This window comes from Chlorocebus sabaeus, chromosome 17 (genome assembly GCF_047675955.1).
Source record: "Chlorocebus sabaeus isolate Y175 chromosome 17, mChlSab1.0.hap1, whole genome shotgun sequence".
NCBI classification, from domain to species: domain Eukaryota; kingdom Metazoa; phylum Chordata; class Mammalia; order Primates; family Cercopithecidae; genus Chlorocebus; species Chlorocebus sabaeus.
This window is the reverse complement of record NC_132920.1, coordinates 58,464,037-58,482,482: the sequence shown is the minus strand read 5'-3', so window position 1 is coordinate 58,482,482 and position 18,446 is coordinate 58,464,037. Positions and strand designations below refer to the sequence as shown.

Sequence of the window (18,446 nt, the reverse complement as noted above, 5' to 3'; positions counted from 1 at the left end):
TATTGCCTTCAAGATAAATCAGAATCTTTGTACTAAACGTGAATCTACCTCAAAGACACATCAAAGTGTGTGGTTTCCTCTTCATTTGTAAGCTCATCCCCAATTGTTCACTAATAATCTTCTCTAGCCAAATAATATGTTACCACTTATGCAACTGTCCATCTTTCTTTTTCAACCCTATTGATTTTTCAGTGTTCCAGCTTTTATAGCTGTAATTGAATTACCTGAGAACTTAGTGGTGTAAGTAAACTTTTGTTATGCTTACTAATTCTGTGGGCCAGGATTTGAAGACATGGGAGACAGGTTGTCTCTGGTCTTCAGTGTCTAGGGCCTCAGCTGGATGACTCAAATGCTGGAGGCAAAAGTCATCTGGAGGCTACTTCAATCACAAATTTAGGGGTTACACTGACTATTGGCTGGGGGCCTCAGTTCCTCTTCACATGGGTTCTGCATGAGAGTCTCCTTATGTGGCCTCTTTGCGTAGGCTAATTTGGGCTTTCTTACAGGATGTTGGCTGATTTCCCTACAGTGGCTTTCCCCAAAAGAGAAAGCCATATGGAAGCCGTATCCTTTTTTATAACCTGGCTTCAGAAGTCATATAGTATGATTTCCACTACACTTTAAGAGTTGGAGGAATCACAGCCTACCCAGCTTCAAGGAAAAGAGTAAATAACATCTACCTCTTTGTGAAAAGTAGTGAGATCCCAGAAGAACATATAGGACCAGAAATATTGACGTGACCATTTTTTGTTGGAACAATGCCACAGTCAAGGACTGTAGTTTGTATCGCATGTGCTCTTTCAAACTCTCCCAGACTATTATAGACCATACCAACCTTTATTCATTCTGAACTCTAAAATCTGTGATCTCATTTACAACCAGTATATTTCTTTGAATTGTTAACCTTACATGTGTATCTGTTTTGTCTCCCCAACTCTACTACTAACTACTTCAGCACAATAACCTCATTTTCCCAAAGGAAAGTAAGGTCTGTATTTTTATTTTCCACAGGACCTAGCGCAGAGCTTTGGACATAGTAGGGGCTCAATAAACAGCTAGATTAAAGTCAGATAGATTTAGAATGAAATGAGAGATATCACTTTTATGCATTATAAGTGAATGTGGTAGATAGTGTTTGGAAAAGATGGGAATGGGTGAGGCAGGGGATAGTGGATACAATATCATAGAAATAAGCGAGAAAGGATCACCTGGTAAACACAAATAAATGTGTTTATGAATGAAACATGAAAGCTTAAATGTAATAAGGCATGATGTCAGTCAAAGGAAGGTACTTTTTTGTATCTTATTTAATTTCAAATTTATATGTATTTTAAAACTCATTTAAGTAATCCGAATTATACTAATTGAAAGCATTAAATTTAACTCTGCTGGCATTTGAGAGTTAACCAGATGAATGTATCAATAAGGGTAAATATCATAACATGTATTGTTATATTTAAAATTATAATATTTGTCAAATGTGTTTAGCTATATTTTAAAAGCATTTTTTGTTTGGATTTATTTGCTTTTAATTTTTTTAATTTAAAAATAGGGCATTCTGATAATAGCAAGCCAAGTTATATAAAGAAAACCCAAAAGGCTTTTTCTGCATTTCTATATTGAGGATTCCAATTTTGGTTTGGTATGTTTTCACAGCTTTTTCCATGTTCATTTTGTATACTTTCCACTGCTTATATGTTATTCTTCATATTTATTGTTCATGCCATAATTTATTATTTTTAAATATGCAAGGTTCATGGTTATGTCAACGGTAATTTCTCTGTGTGATGATTATGGGATCTGATTAATAGTTGTTGTTTTAAGAAGCTAATTCTTAGACTTTGTGGCAAACTGGTAAATTTGATATTTTAATTCAAAGTTGAGCTTTTTAGAGATACAGAAAACAAAGTGTTGACAGGGTAGGTTAAATTTTTCAGGTGAAAACTCTATCTACTGTATTAATTTGTTCACATATGAGAACATGTGGTAATACTATGATAGTGCTACATAAAGCTTTATAACTATTACTAACTAAAACACCAATGCTCACCAAATAACTTTCTGGGATCTCAGCCTTGTTAAACTGTTCTAAAGAATATGTGTAATTTACATTTTACTAACCATTGTAAAATTTCATACACTGAAAATTATTTGGACATAAAATTTTCATATGGATGGTAAATGAATAGCATATTGTCTTTCCAACTCTCCCCAATCTCAGAAATATTTCAGCCTTGGACCATGAAATGAAAGGAAGGGAATAAAGATTGGTCAAGTGAAAATAGTAAAGTTCTGAATTCCTATCTATAATAACTCATTTTGCCAGATCCCATTCTGTAAAACAGTTAAACTCATCTCTACTTATTATACATCCGAGACTGAGAACTAATTTCCTTTACATTCACTGGCATAATTTTTTTTATTTCAGATATTAATTTAAAGACTCTGCCTATGTAAATATAACCTACCTGAAACTAAAATGATTCTTGGTAACATACTCAAAGTTACACATTTACATGTAACTATTATGTATTTAAGATGGCTGATCACACTGAAGTAATGAAAGGCATTCATCAATATCCAGGAGTTCGCTATCCTGTCCTTACTCCTAATCTTCAGGGTTTTCACCGTGCTGTAAGTGAGCTACTTATATTTCTAAAATTGATATGCCTCTTATTGTTTTAAAGATATTTATAAAGTTAAAGTTGTACCATGTGTAACTCACCTGTAATATAAATACTATGCTGATGTACTAACATGAAGACATAGAGCTCCATGTCCTCACAGCATTGCTGAGGACTAAAGTGGTCTATATAGCTGGCTCTTCCAGCTTCACTGTTCAAAAGTCAAAACATAAAATAAAATTCTGCATTTTTGTGAAATTTTTTAGAAGTGTATTTTGTGCTGCTTCTTAAGTAATATAGAACACTATTTAAGCATTTTTCAATGTAATTTGTGTAGTTATTATTACTGTTGAATTTGGTAATTATTTTTGTCAACCTTTGTTGATCAGCTTTTTGTGTCTTATTTTCTCTCTCTGGGTGAAAACTAATTGTCATGTTATCTGGCTGTAGTTACTTTCCCTATTTATCTTCTGGTTTGTTTCTTTTGATCCTCTGTGATTTAAAAATTTATATAATTTAAATAAAGCTCTAATAATTATATATTTGAGACGATCCTCTTCAATTTTAAGGTGTTATCCTTATATGGGCTTATTGCATAGGTTTTACAGCAGCTATTTCTGATATTAATGAATATTAATGAAAAATATTCATTATGTGAAACTGTATTATGTAAAGTTGAGGTTGTGGGGTATTAATCATATACTGTATTTTGTTAGAACCATTTATTTTTCCCTTGGGTTTGATTTAATAAAATTTTTATTGCATTGTTTAAAAAGTCATTTACAAAATTGTAAATATTGGTGTCATCTACTAATCCTAACAAAGTAAGAACGTATCTTACCTTGAAGAAGGTACTGAAAGGACACTCTCATGTTAACTCAGAGGGGCAAGCACTGGAGTGGAACTAATCTTGACTTGGGAGTCAAGCAATTCTGTGCTCAAGATGTGACTCCAGAACTTTTACTCCCTGTGTGACATCATGCCAAGTATTTACCTTTTTTGTGCTACAGCTGTTTCATCTATCAAATGTGCATAACAACACTTAGTTTACACAGCTGTTTGTAGATGACAAAAAGCACATCCATAGTACTAAAAACAAAACAGACAAATAGTAGATGTTCACTAACAGGGTTTTTATTTTAGAAATTGGAAATTTATTTTGGATACAGGCATAGAAGCCAATATTTTTTAAATGTTTGAGGAAAGATGAAAAGATAGCTTTTAGGTTTTTCTCTCCCCATGTATTTATTTTATTTTATTTTATTTCATTTCATTTCATTTTATTTTAGAGATGGAGTTTGGCTCTGTCACCAGGTTGGAGTGCAGTGGCGTGATCTCGGCTCACTGCAACCTCCACCTCCCAGGTTCAAGTGATTCTCCTGCCTCAGCCTCCCAAGTAGTTGGGACTACAGATGTATGCCACCATACCCAGCTAATTTTTGTATATTTAGTAGAGATGGAGTTTCACCATGTTGGCCAGGATGGTTTTGATCTCTTGACCTTGTGATCTGCCTGCCTTGGCCTCCCAAATTGCTGGGATTACAGGCATCAGTCACCGTGCCCAGCCTCCCACCATGTATTAACAGGGGATTAGCAAGAGGGGAGAACGTAGGCAAAGTGCTAGAAATACATTAACGGAAGATCTTAAACATCTAGCTAAACGACTAAGAGGCTTGACATTTGAAAAACAAGTCACTGGAGAGTCTGGAGGAAGGAATAAAATTGACAAAAAGTACAAAAAGGAAATTGATTAGATTAATATTTTGGATTTAAAGACTGGCAAAAGGATCAAAGCATTAGGTACACAAGAGTATGGCTGTAGAAATCAGGATACAAAAAAATAAAAGCTAGATTAGGAGATCAAAGAAAAACTGGGGGCAAAATCTAAATGATGAGTTGGAAAAATATTTTTCTGTTGGATTGTAGGAAGAGAAGAAAAACAAAGTATTTATTATCTTCCATTTTAATAATTGGTTTGAAAATATTTTTTCATGGAGGATAAGGGTTTTATTGGGGTGCTAGTATTTTCCATAATTGGGGTTATAGTATTTCTGAAGATAATACATAATTTATAAAAGGCATAATTAAATAGAACATCCTCATTGTGTTTTTGTGCCTCATAGACTTATGAATATTGCAGTTTGTGGATTATTCTGTTACTATAAAATATTCTTACATTTTGAAAGAATGTAAGTGGCAAGATGAGAAAAATCCAATTTTAAATTCTAAGGCAAATATTAAAGAATACATGTATGCCTTCATAAAGTAGTTAATCTTTCTTCTACCACTACCATTCACATTTTTGAAATTATTAGCTTTGGCTTTAAATTATGTTTTTCAGGTTGCTGCTGGAGCTACTGAGATATCAGTTTTTGGAGCTGCATCTGAATCCTTTAGCAAGAAGAATATTAACTGTTCCATTGAAGAAAGTATGGGAAAGTTTGAGGAGGTTGTTAAGTCTGCAAGACACATGAATATTCCAGCACGAGGGTATTTATGAAATCCCACAAATTCTGTTTTGTTAATGTTTATTGTTAAAGCTTACTCATAAATTATCTAGAGATTCTTATATCATTTATAAAAATATACATAGAATATCGTATTTCTACTTTAATCAGGGCAATCACTATATAGTTACATCTCATTAACATCATTGATGATTATTAGTGAGTATCTAGCTTGTGGAATGTGTAATGCAATTGAAATCAGAGGAACTAGCATGCAAATCTGGCATTATTAACTATTTTATTAACACTCTGTTACCCAAATGCAGCCCTCTCATCTCAGCCTACATGTGCTGATAAGTTGGTATAAACTCACAACATTTTTTGGAAAAGAATCATGTAATGTGGTTTTCAAATTTTTTTTAAAAACATGACTTTTTCTTCAAAGAGTATTTTATGTAGAACTTCAATAGAATACAGCAGACATAAAATTGAGCTGCTCTAGGAAATCATTTTACCCATTCTTTCTCCCCCTCAGTGGCTGACTTCTCTACTTCCTCTAGGTGATCCCAAAGCACCTCCAATAGCATCTTGCAGGACACCGTTTAAAAATACTTGACAAATTGCTTATAGAAGATAAATATAAACTTTCGGTTCTCTACTATTTTCTATTATATATGATTTCTGTAAATTTGGGGGTATCAGAGATATCAATCCTTTTCTCCTCGCCTTGCTTTTTCTTGTAGAAACTTATTGGCTGTTCATTCTAAGAGCTGTTGATTACAAGACATGGAAAAGAAAAACTGACCCAAATCTAACTTCCACAAACTTAATTTTCTCTCTCAGGAGTTCAGAAATGGAATATCAAACATGGTTACTTGTATTGAAAAATTATGTGATTTTTGTCACTGAGTTCACTATTTTGGGGTTCCTAGGATGGAGCCACATACAAATCAGTGACAGGACAGAGTAGTAGAAAGCGGAAATGGAAAAAGGAGGCTCCTAGCATGATGAGAGATATAGAGGGAGGGAGGTAGGAGAGAGGGAAAAATCTGCCTTGGTGCTTGACTACTTCCAGGACCAATAGTTGCCTCAAGTATTATAACCAGGCCTATGTGCTGTGAAACCTGTAATGCATTTTTGTGTGTGTTTGTTACTTAAGGAAGAATGTTTCTAAGACATTAGTATTTTTTTCTATTAATTTCATACATATGGAGATAGGATGAACACACATCTTAACAAGTTAACGTGTATAGAGATTGGTAACAGAAGGTTGAAAGCTGGGGATGGATTTGGGTGCAGGCTGTACTTCCCTTTGTTGAGGTGAGCAAAGTTCATAGTAGCAGGAAAGATTCATCAGTTAATGAGAAAGACAAGTGGGTCAATTTTGGCTGAGAGTATTATTGAAATGATTGGAATTTCAACCAAGGTGTTTTGGGGAAGCAATTAGAGTTAGACTATACCTAGTAAAATATTTTGTTGGTTTGTTTTCTATTTATAACTTATTTTTCCTGTCCTCCATAGTAAGTCTACATGACTTTCTAAAATTTGAAATTACTTTTGTAATTAAGATAAATACATACCATGTAAGGACTATATGAGAAAAATATAAAATCCAAGATAATGTATTTCCAAAGACATAAAATAAAGGATATCTATTTTTCAGGCAAAAGTTACATAACCACAATCAAAAAGGAGAGATATGCTATCGGTTTCTCAATTCAAATATAAATAAGTTGTCTCAATTTTTTTAAAATAAAGAGAAAGATGAAGACCCTATTCTAGTTCAATATGTGTTTAAAGTGTGGAGTACAAACTTTAGAATAAAGTAATTCTCACTGGACAGTTAAAAAGCATGTGACTATAAGAAGTAAAGTGCTTATGTGGCTTGCTCTTCAAAAATAGGAACAGTTTTTTTAGTGTTGAAAGATGGATGCAAATATAAGTTGTAGGAAGTAACTTTTTGTCATCTTAGCTTTCTCTTGTAAAATGGAATAGTTAATATAATTGGGCTAATAAAAATCTTAAACCCTCTTAATACTCATTGTTTGACAAATAATATTGCCTCATCAGAAAAATGACAACTTCTAATCGTGCTGTGGCTTAAAAAGCTTTCCAGGCTGTGATGAACAAGAAGTGACCCATGGTCAAACCAAATGAGTAGAGTACAGTGGAGACTTTAGTGTAGAATTATACTATAGATACATGTATGTTTTCCAATGTGGATTTTGTTCCTTTGGAGTACAATTCCTGAATTTTCTGAAACACTATCATTTTCAGAAATATGCCTTTCCATATTTGAGTTCAGTAGCTATTTGTGTAGTTGAAAATATCTTCTACCTCCCCACGATTTATACGAAGTTGAAATAAGATTTTATTTTTACTGGCAATCTCGATTTTAGGTATTCACCATTGTAAGTCATAAGCCATTAGTACCTATTTAAGGAAAGGAGCCATGCTCAACTAGTTGAAACTGCAGTAGATGCTTCAGCATGTCTTGCGTGGCAACAGCTGCATCAACATATACTTGATAATCATCCAGAAAATTTACGTCGTCAGTTGTCCTCTTTGAAGGCCATAAAGCAGTACACATTTTATAAAAGCTCACTAAAACTATTTCAATTTTTATAAAATAGTAAACTTTCATATAGTCCAAATAGTAGCTTTTATTACAGTTATGAAGGCTATTGTTAAATTCCACCACACACGCACTGAAACACACACACACAACACATGCATATGTACACATTTTTAACACATGCTGAGAACTGTACATAACATCTGGGGCACATTGTGAAAAGATACTATGCCAAATCAGTGACATAAAATGCAGAGTCAGCTAACTACTGGCACATATACATTATATGTGAATGCAAAATGAAATATCTGCAGTATGGATTTTATTATTTAAGGTGCAGTCCATGTGACTTTTTTAAAAATCTAGATAATTTTTCTAATAACTGTCTAAATTTTTGAAGGTTAAGAAGGCAAAGAAAAATAAAAGCCTATGACAAATGTGATTATTTTCCTTTTATCGATGGTATTTATTGAAAGAAATATCTATTGGTTTTCTAGGATTCTTTTAAAATTGAAATTCTTCAAGATAGGAAGTAGTGCTTTAATATATAAGATGTTCGGAATTTATTATTTTTTGTCTAAAGTGATTATCAGCTTCTCTTTATTGAAATGACATAATCACATGCTCACTCTTTGTGAGAGTGTTAATTTAAAAAGAAAATTCTCAGGAAGTTGCCATTATTAATTTCATGGTTAAAATGATTATAAATAGAACGTATAAAATTACAAGGTCAGCAGGTTTGTATATTAAAGCATAAACCATGAAAGTTTCTTTACATAATCACATCTTATACTTCTCATATAAAGTGGCCTGGAATCATTTGATTTGTGATTAACCTTCTGAAAGCTTATACTGAAAGTTCAAAGAAGAGTATATTTAACAATTTTTGTAGGAACCACACAAAATTATTAATTCATCATTTTAACAATTATAAAATTTTAAAGTGAATTGTAACAGGTTGAATTTTTTTTCAACTAATATAGACAAGCATTGATTACTTTTAGATACAGAAAACAAAGATAATTGTCAGGTGTGATAATGTCATATTTTAGTTATAATTTATTAATAAAATGAGCTTAGTATTTAGGAGGAGGTAAGGAGTCAGATTTTCCTAGAACTGTAATTAATCTAGGGTTTTCATTTTATCCATCTCTTCAGCTACTATTTTTCTTACTATTGACTTTCTTCTTATCCAAAACCAGTGAAAATTTAATTTGGTCTTAAATGCTTCCAAAAGGGATTGCATTACATATAATCATGAAGAATTTCTTTGATGAAAGATCCTTAATGTAAGGAACTTCTTATTTTTTTATTTCTTATTTCTTCTTCTTCTTTTTTTTTTTTAACTGGTTCAGCTCTATGTGATTCTCATCCTTTAAAATGGCAATCTTCCCAAGTGCCATGAAGTCAGAGCACAGTATTCTCCTTTAAAACACTATTTTTTCCCTTTGAGAGATAATTTATAACTAAACACATTTATTCAAAAACTTGCAACCTACTTGCTGAGTTAGCCAAATCATCTAGGTCACATTGCATTGAGTTTGTGTTTCCTGTTCTCCTTGTCTAATGTAGAATCTCAGTATGGACTCAGATCCTGACCCTGAAGACAGCAGTGTTATTGAGTGAGATAATGAGTCTCCTTATTTAGGGCTCCATTTTTAAGTACACTGTGACTAGTAGCCAGCATTTCTTATGACAAAGCATCAAATCCCTTCCATTGGATGATCTGCCTCCATGGTACACTTGCATTTATAGCATCATATTCTTGTAAGTGGGCAGCAAGAAGCTGCCTGCAGAAGTTCCTTTCCAAATTCTATTGTTCAATTGAGGCCTAGGTCTGGAAGAATGATTCAATCATTATGTACCACCAAAATATGGTACATACAACTCTAAAAATAAGACATATGTTAAAGCTATTTTCTTTCATACATATGGTTTGTTTAAGGGTTTATACTTGTAGGCTTTATATATTATTCTGGCACTGCTGTGTGCCAGAATAGCACATACCCAGCAGCAGTTAATATTTGTAAGCTGGGTTTGTGCAGTTGTGTCTAAATAGCTTTCATTTAGACATTTTGAGGTAAGAATGTGTTTAATCATTTCTCATGAAATTAGCATTAATGCTTTTTTGTTATTAAATATTCTCTTGCTAGAGTATACCTTGCCATACCTGGGCAAGAAGTAGAATTGTAATTTATGCAAATAATTTCAAGAAAGTTAATGGTGTCCCTAAGGTGTGAAATTAATTCAGTACAGATAGTGGTTGAATGGTATATGTTCATAGTCCATACAGTCACTTGCAATAATTTAAAATTATGGTTTACATGCTTTTTCTTTCATTATATATGATGTCAATGTGAAACAAGTATGTAACAAAGTGAATTTAATAAATATGAAAAGAGAGTTGTGCAACATATGAAATAGAGAAATGAACATTTAGTTTTTATCATGAGATTAACTTTGCTATGAATTCCTTAAAAGCATTTACAAATTTACTTTTATTTAGAAACACTATTCGTATGAAATTAGAACACAAAACATACCTGGAAGAAGTACTCTGAATAAAGTTCGGAAATACTAAGCATTAGATAAATTTGTATTTAATCTTATTCAATTTTTTCAATATAATTCAGTAGAAAACATACTTAATCTTAGGCATTCCTCAATTAATTCAAAATTGAATCAAAAACTTATTTTAAAAATGTAGTTAGGGATTGAAATGGGTCAAGCTCAGAGCTCTACCTTGGAAATATCTAATCAGATTCTCCCAAAGCATTACTCAACATGTTGAGTAGGGTTACATTAAAATTAAAACAGTAGTGGAGGTAAAGGTAAGGGGAGAATTCATGGTTCAAAAATTTGCAGACACCTGGATTAAACATGGTTATCCTTGTTAATCAGGCCCTCCAAATATAGAACTTCTTTAAACTAGGGCTGGAAGATGGCTGTGTTGGACTGAGTTTCTCAAACTTACTGATCTTTGGAATGCCTTTTCCACCCATCATTTTATGTGGTCAGTCCTCTGAAATTCTCACTTCTACACTCATCAATCAACTGTACAGACAACCTAGAAGCTAAATATTTTGAGTGGATAGGTCAAAAAAAAAAGTGGCAATTAAAGTTTTAGCACTAGATCAAACAGGCAAAATTAGTTTCATTTCTAGTAGCTGAATTTAACATTGATGCTTTTTTATTGTTTTTAAAAGCAGACATAAAAGAAGTTTATAAAATAAAATATGTGGGAGCTATGAAATGAAATGTCTTTCATATTTAACATAAGAGAACAAACTGCATAGTGATGTAGGTTTCAGGTCTCAGAGATTTAAGTGGATCATTAAAAATTTGAGAGCTTGGCTAGTTAGAGACAGAGACAAAAGCCGGGAAATACAGAACGCTGAGAAAAGTCTCTGGAACTACATTGGTTTAATTTGGTGAATAAAATAACATTTTGTACATAATCATGCTATTTAAAAGAGAGACTATCTTACAAATCTCTTCTGAAGAACAAACAATATAAGTCATCATAAAATGGAACCTGAAATATTACCCGAAGTGTCTGGCCCAGATCATTGGGAACATATTCAGATTTTGAGTTGGGTTTAGCTTGAGGGCTTGGAGAGCAGGGAGTCTGCCATGCAGGTCCCATTTAGTACAGTAGTCCCCCTTGTCTGCAGGAGATGTATTCCAAGACCCCCAGAGGATGCTTGAAACTGTGGATAGTATTAGACCAAACTCTATATATACTGTTTTTATCCTTTACATACATATGTATAATAAAGTTTAATCTGCAGATGTAGCCTCTCCACTAATTTTTGTATGTTTGAGTCCAAACCTATTCCTGAATCTGTGTAAATACCCTTTACCTGCAGTAATGGCTTGGGGTCATCAGTTTTAGGAGATCCCTTGCTGAAGTCTTACAGGTTCAATGCTTTCTGGTACAACACATGGTCCTCAGTCAGAACATGTTTTCTGTTCATGTTTTCCACACACAAATTTAATGTCTTTCCCATCTTAACTAAGAGCTTATCACATACCGTGGCTGTGATTTTTGTAATTTGAGGTACGACAGCAAAACCAGAATGAATTTATTTTTTCCTTCTTCACAATTCTATTGATAGGAGTTTAATATTCTTACCATAGATGTTAGCAACCTCAGCATACAATATTTTTTAAGTTGAAAACTTTCCCCATTTTACTTAAAGGATGCACTTTGCAGATTCTTTTTGGCATATCCAAGTTGCCAACTTCACTACTTTTAGGCTTTGGACCCATCATTAAGTAAAATAAAGGTTACTTAAACACAAGTACTGAGATATAGTTGATCTCATAACTGAGAGAACCATTAAGTGACTAATGGGCTGGGTGCATCTACAGCATGGATATGCTGGTCAAAGGGAAGAGTCACATCTCAAACAGCATGATATGAGATTACATCATGTTATTCAGAGTGCCCCACAATTTTAAAGTTATGAATTGGTTATTCTGGAATTTTCCATTTCTTATTTTCAGACCATGGTTGACTGCACGTAACTGAGACTGCAGAAATTAAAAGCTTAGATAAGGGAAGGCTACTCTACCAGCATGGGACTCTTAATACCTTTCCACATAGCTCTGGGTGAGACTGAGGCCATTTAATTAAAAATTACTCCAAGGATTCATCATTTTAAGAGGCAAAAACACAAAGGATCAAATGAGGTAGTTTATCAATTAGAGTGGAAAGACAAATAGAGCAAAAAGGTATAGAAAGTTTTAAAAGGTATGGCAGAAAATAAGATCAAGGTAAAGATAATTTAAAAGTTAGTCTGAACCAGTCTCTATATCTGGCTTCCCAGGTCTAAGCTTGTAGTGTGGAAATCTGAGCTTGACACAGGAAGCTTTCTCATTGTAAACAACTCATTTGATGTAGTAGAAAGACCCAGCCTTCAAGTTGGACAGACAGTTTGGTTTTAAAGCCTAGTTCAGCAGTTTACTCTATTTGTATTCTGCAACCTATTTAATTTACTTGAGACTCAGGTTTTCCATTGGTAAAATGGATTTATTGTGGAGATTACAAAATTGTAAGCAAATGTCTAGCCCCATATATGTTTAAATATTTTATACAGCAACTTTTCCAAGGATGAACTGCTGAAGGAGGTTATGCCATTTTCTTTCCAAGAAAACCCTAAAATTCTAATTTGAATTCTAATTTGAATACAAATTTACTTCTTAGTTTCATCAGGAACTAAGCAGATAAATTAATTAACCTCACAGGCATATACAGTTTTAGGAACAAAACTATATGTAAAGTAAGGTATTACATGAAAATTTTGTTTAAACTTTGCATATACTTATAGAGAGATCACAGTTTATACAGAAGATATTTTTAATACATGGTATTCTAACAGTAGGCTTAGGAGAAATAAAATCAGTCAAGTATTCTAGAGCAAAAATTGAATCTTAGCAGAATTACTCCTTGATGCCATGAAACAGTCTTTAATTTTTATATTATCCACAGTGATAAATGTAATCTCAAAATGTATTGTTCATTCACTTAATAATAATGGCATGTTGTTTTGTGTTGCTTATAGAATGGTGTATTCCACATGAATGTAGCAAAGTAGCTCCTATGTTTATATATCTTAATTCCCTTTATTTGAGATTACATGTAATTTCATCACTCCTGGCATTGTTCTTTTCTGAGGATAAGCAATAGTTGACTCCACTCCAAATGTTTGTGACATTTATACATGGCTTTTATTTATACTTTTTGTTTCAATTTTTGCCAGGATGATTGGAGGAACATGGGATAATTGTGAGAAGGTAGGCTGGGATAAGACCTAACTGTAGATTCTTTTTCGTGATTTAGTTCTTCTAGGTAAGGTTATTAAAGACTGAAACACTTCAAGTCTTGTTTTATAACATGTTTTTATAGACTGTTAAAAAATGACCTCAACAAGCACAAATACAAATAAAACAATTCATATTCATTTCTACAAGATTTATTGTAATGCTGTGTTTTTTGTTAATTTTAGCAAGATTAATTTCAATATGATTGATGATTACTATGCCATCTGAATAATGTTTAAAAAATGGATTATGATCTCTCAGATATGTGCTATTATTTCTGGCTACAGGATATAGAACATAAATAACCCTTACCTATTTTTTTACTTTAAAAATTAGGAATGTCTTATACAAATATTCAGAAGGTGAAAATGACATTTTAACTAACGTATTTGTGTATTAATTCATACAAGAAATGGCAATTGAATACAGTAGGCACTCAATATCCATGGGTTCTACGTGTAGGGATAACTATGAATCCAAAATATTTAAAAAAATAATTTAAAATAAAAATAAAAATACAATATATCAACTACTTACATAGTATTTACATTGTATTGGTATTACAAGTAATCTAGAGATGATTTAAAGTATACAGGGAGAATCCCCCACAAACACTGAGTGGCAGCTATATTTGTTTTAAACAATGTACTGTCTTGTGATACCACGTGGGCTATGAAAATGAAAATTCAGCATAACTTCAAAGAGTTTTTAGCAGACTGGGAAAATATAATATGTTCAAAAATAATTACTGTACTGCCGAAACCAATAAGTACATTAAGAGAGATAAAGATACATACTATTTAATTTTAAAGTAATTCTAGTCTCTGGGGTGATTTAGAGAAATTTCATAAAGAAGTTACCAGTACAATGAAATCATTAAAAATATATGAATATATGGAAAAATAATCAAAATAATGACTTTTTCAGGCAGGGCAGGGAATCTACAAAGAGCAAAGACACAGTGAAGAGAAATCTCAGGAAAGGTTTGCGTAATAGAAATAAGTTTACTTTTATTGAAATAAAGTTTTTGTGGATGTATAGTAAAAGAAAGGTAGAAGGTTAGATTGGAGTTTCACAGATTGCTAAACTTGAACACCACTTTATTGAGTAAAAAATGGCAAGCCGTTAAAGATTTTCAAAGTGGAAAAATATGTAATCGGACCCATGCTCTAAGAATATAATTTTGACATTAGAAATTGAAGCAAAATGGAGAGACATGGGACTAGAAACAAGGAGAGCACTTAGGAGAGGGTTCTTGGGAATGGTTCTGTGCACTCAAGCTGCTGCTGGCAGAGGCTAAATGCCGTGGAGGCTAGAGGGGAGGAATCAGCTAACCTTTGCTTATGGAATAAGTTCACAAAGGTGACCATCAAGTGACTTAGCAGGACTGACCCTGAGAATAACTATGTAATTTTTTTTAATGGCAAATGCAGGGGAAACAGGTTTATGTGAGAGAAATAGGGACGATGACCACTTCAGAAAATGTTTAACTAAATATGCTATGTGAATGCATCAAGCTTGTAATATACATGAGGAACTTTGGGGTTGATCCTGGGGTTATGGGCATAATGGTGAGTGAGAGGGACTATGGAGGACTTAGCTAACCCATAGACCCCCTTTTCCATTCTCATTACACACACAGAAATTGTATAACTTTTAAAACATATCACCTAGCTCAGAAAAAAAAAAAAGTCTCAGGTTTCATCAATGAAAATGTGGCAATCATGTAGGCTGATACCACAGAAACATATGGGGGTATCTATCCCAGAAAGAGTACCTAGTAGTGTGGTAATGGGATTTTAATATCTACATGAGAAAAATTCGATGTTTTGCTAAGGTATGAATTTAGAACCATGTCTTGGAGTCTGGCAGCACCTCCTTGCCAATGCACACTCATTGAGATCCATGCCAGCTATTTTTATGGGTTGTGGATTTGTGACACATGAGTATTGTGGAAACCCAAATTGAGAAATTAAGGTAGAAATTTGTTCAAGAATTGATAAATTCCACAGGGTAAGGGCAGAAAGTAATCAGATTCTTTTGATAGGATCATTTAAATAATTCAAGATGCTCATAGAATTCCTACAGAAACTAAAATTACCATGAAAAGGCACTCACAATAAAAACTATAAAGCACATGAGAAAACAAGCTAACTTAAGACAAGGAAAACAGACACAGGAGACAACAGAAAAAAAAAAAAAAAAAAAAAAAAAAAACTATAGCAGAACAGAAGGTAACAGAACAACCTGAAAATGATTATAAATTAACCATGTGAAATGTTCATAGAGGCAAAGGAAGACCATAAGAACAGATCTTTACAGAAAACAAAATTAGTATTTGACAAAACGAAACATTATCTATAAGTGGAAATATATTCATTAAAATACAAAAGCGAATGGATTAATTGAACAGCAGATTACACGTAACCAAAGGGAACAGCAGATTAAGTGCAGTTTAGCCTGCAATTGTATTGAGAAAATTGTAAGAATGAAGCCCAGAAAAATAAATTAATAGAAATTGTAAAAGTGAGGTTAGTAGACAATGCCTAATAGAATTTCCATATGGAATAAACAGAGAAAATAGATATGAGAAATACGTTTGAAAAGGTAGTACCTTGAGAATTTTCTAGAAATTAGGAAAAGCACTAATGTTAATATTGAAGAAATATAGCAAATCCTGAGATAGCTAATAGTAAAATGCAGATAAGATAGAAACAGATAATCCCAAAGACAGTAGAGAAAAAAATAGATTACCATAAAAGAATTAGCTTGACAGTAAAATTCCTATCAGCAATAACTGAGACCAGAGACAGTAAAATAATATATTCAATGTGCCAAGAGAACTGTCAACATAGAATGTTATACCTAGTCAAACTATTGTTCAAGAATGAAGATGAAATAAAACCATTTGCTGACAAAACAGTCTGCAACATCTACCATTCAGACTCTTGCTGAAAGAACTACTAAAGTATTCAGTTAAATCAAAAACATTGAACCAGAAGTAAGGGATAAGATGAAAAAAATAAATGGAGCAATAGGAGTTTGCAGCTTCAGAAAAGTAGAAATTATTTGGAATGTGTCTGGGTAAAACTTAACCACCAGGCAATCAAAGCTGAACAAAAATATTATGGCATAGTAGTGAGGAAATTCCTGAGATTACTTAGATGCTGTCAGGTCCATGTAATATAACTTTTTACACAAAGGAATCAGTAGGGCAATCCAGGTGATGCAGTATTGCTAATAGTTGAGTGTCAGTGTTTGTCTTTTTTAAAGCACCAAGGTGATTCTGTGCAGGCAAGGTTGAGAACCACTGTAATAGATTGTTAGAGAAGAGCAGAAGTCCAGAAGCTGGCTTTGGCCACTTGTCAAAGAAGAGAATTCAGTTCATATTCATGACAGTAGAGGCTTTTTCTCACTCAGGAAAAGTAGCTTGACTTCTTTAGAAAGGGTTGGCAAACTTTTTCTGTAAAGTTCCAGATAATAACATTTTAGGTGTTGTGGGTCAGATGATTTCTGTTACAACTGCTGAACTCTGCTGTAGTGTAAAAGCAGCCATAGATAAGTATGCAAACAGATGGGCGTGGCTGTATTCTAATACAATGTTATTTGTAAAAGAGTGATAGGCAGAATTTGGTCTCTGGGCCTTAATGTACCAACCTCTGCTTTAGAATGTTAAAGTATACGGTTAAGGGAACATAACTGAGAACCTTTGCTTTAGTTTTGGAGAAAGTAGTCCCATGTGTGAATAGATCAAAGCAGTGTTCCCTCGCAAGATAGGGAAGAGCACATGAACATAAAATGCAACAGAGTGTGAAGATCGCAGAGACAGAGGCATGGAAATGTCCTGGAGGGAAAGTGTGAATAAATAAAAATGCCCACATAGAAAGTTAAGGTTCTGCAATAAAGTGGTAGCTGTGGCCAAATAATAATTTGGAAATGCAGGAGAGGTTTGTTTTGTTTTGCATTTGTTTTATTTTGTTTTTCACATTTAGAAGGAGAACATGTAAATAAATAGGTTGGATTTTCCATTTACTCACATCTAGATGTTTTGGATTCAAAGATCAATGTATTTATATATTGGCATGTTATTGTAATCATTACATTTGTATTAAAACTTTTTCTCCTTTTCCATCCTTAGCCACCTTCTCCAGTGTTATGTTCATTTAAGAACATTTTATTTTCACACATCTTAATTAAATTTACAGATTATCTAAAGCATAAACTTAGATTATAGTGATTGAAATAGCAGAGGGATGAGCTTCCTGTTCAGCATAACTTTCAAATTTTACTTGAATTTATCCCCTTTTATCCTTTCCTATCCCTCATAACTGCTTGAATGGCTTATAAAACTACTTAATACTAAAACATACTTTAATTGACATTTTAACACTTCCATAATTTCTGTAACCTAATTTGGTTACATCTTAGAATCAATGGCTATGTACTGAATCATTGAATATGTATTTTATTTTTCTACTCCAAAGACTGTTAGGAATTTCATAGTGCATCTTCCAATCAATAGCATATTAGAATTAAGGAAATAGGATATTATCTTGTGTTTTTGCCCCTACCTTTTCTCTGGCATCTGCTTCCACTGCCCCCACAGAGTTATATTTCTGGGAAAGAAATCTGATCTTGCCACTACCTTACCTAATAATTTTCAGTGCCTCAAAACAATTTTGAGTGATCTCAAAGTCCAGACAACTTGGAATGGCATTCAAAGGCTTTGCTTTCTAAACCCTTTCATATTGTAGCCCCTGTATTCGATCTCCAGCCTCATTTCCCACCATCCATCTTTTATGTAGCTTGCTTCATTCGTTCCTAAATATCATACTCATTATGCATTATTTCAGTACAAGAATTGTAAACATCTCTGAAGTAAGTTTAATAAAATGGTATTGATGTTGAGCTGTAAATAGCTAAAGCAGGCTTTTCCTAAAGCTTAATTATTTAAGATTGAAATGGATCTTTGTC

At 33.1% G+C, this 18,446-nt stretch overlaps 1 protein-coding gene across 2 annotated transcripts in view; it reads left to right on the top strand.

The window, feature by feature from the left end:
* The window catches only part of HMGCLL1 (3-hydroxy-3-methylglutaryl-CoA lyase like 1), a 148,188-nt gene that overhangs the window by 64,970 nt on the left and 64,772 nt on the right, over window positions 1-18,446 (top strand). For both annotated transcript variants that reach the window (XM_008013669.3, XM_073006078.1), the window contains exons 4-5: window positions 2,539-2,634; window positions 4,966-5,114. In XM_008013669.3, the coding sequence (XP_008011860.3) occupies window positions 2,539-2,634; window positions 4,966-5,114 (245 nt within the window). The remainder of the gene's footprint in view (window positions 1-2,538; window positions 2,635-4,965; window positions 5,115-18,446) is intronic.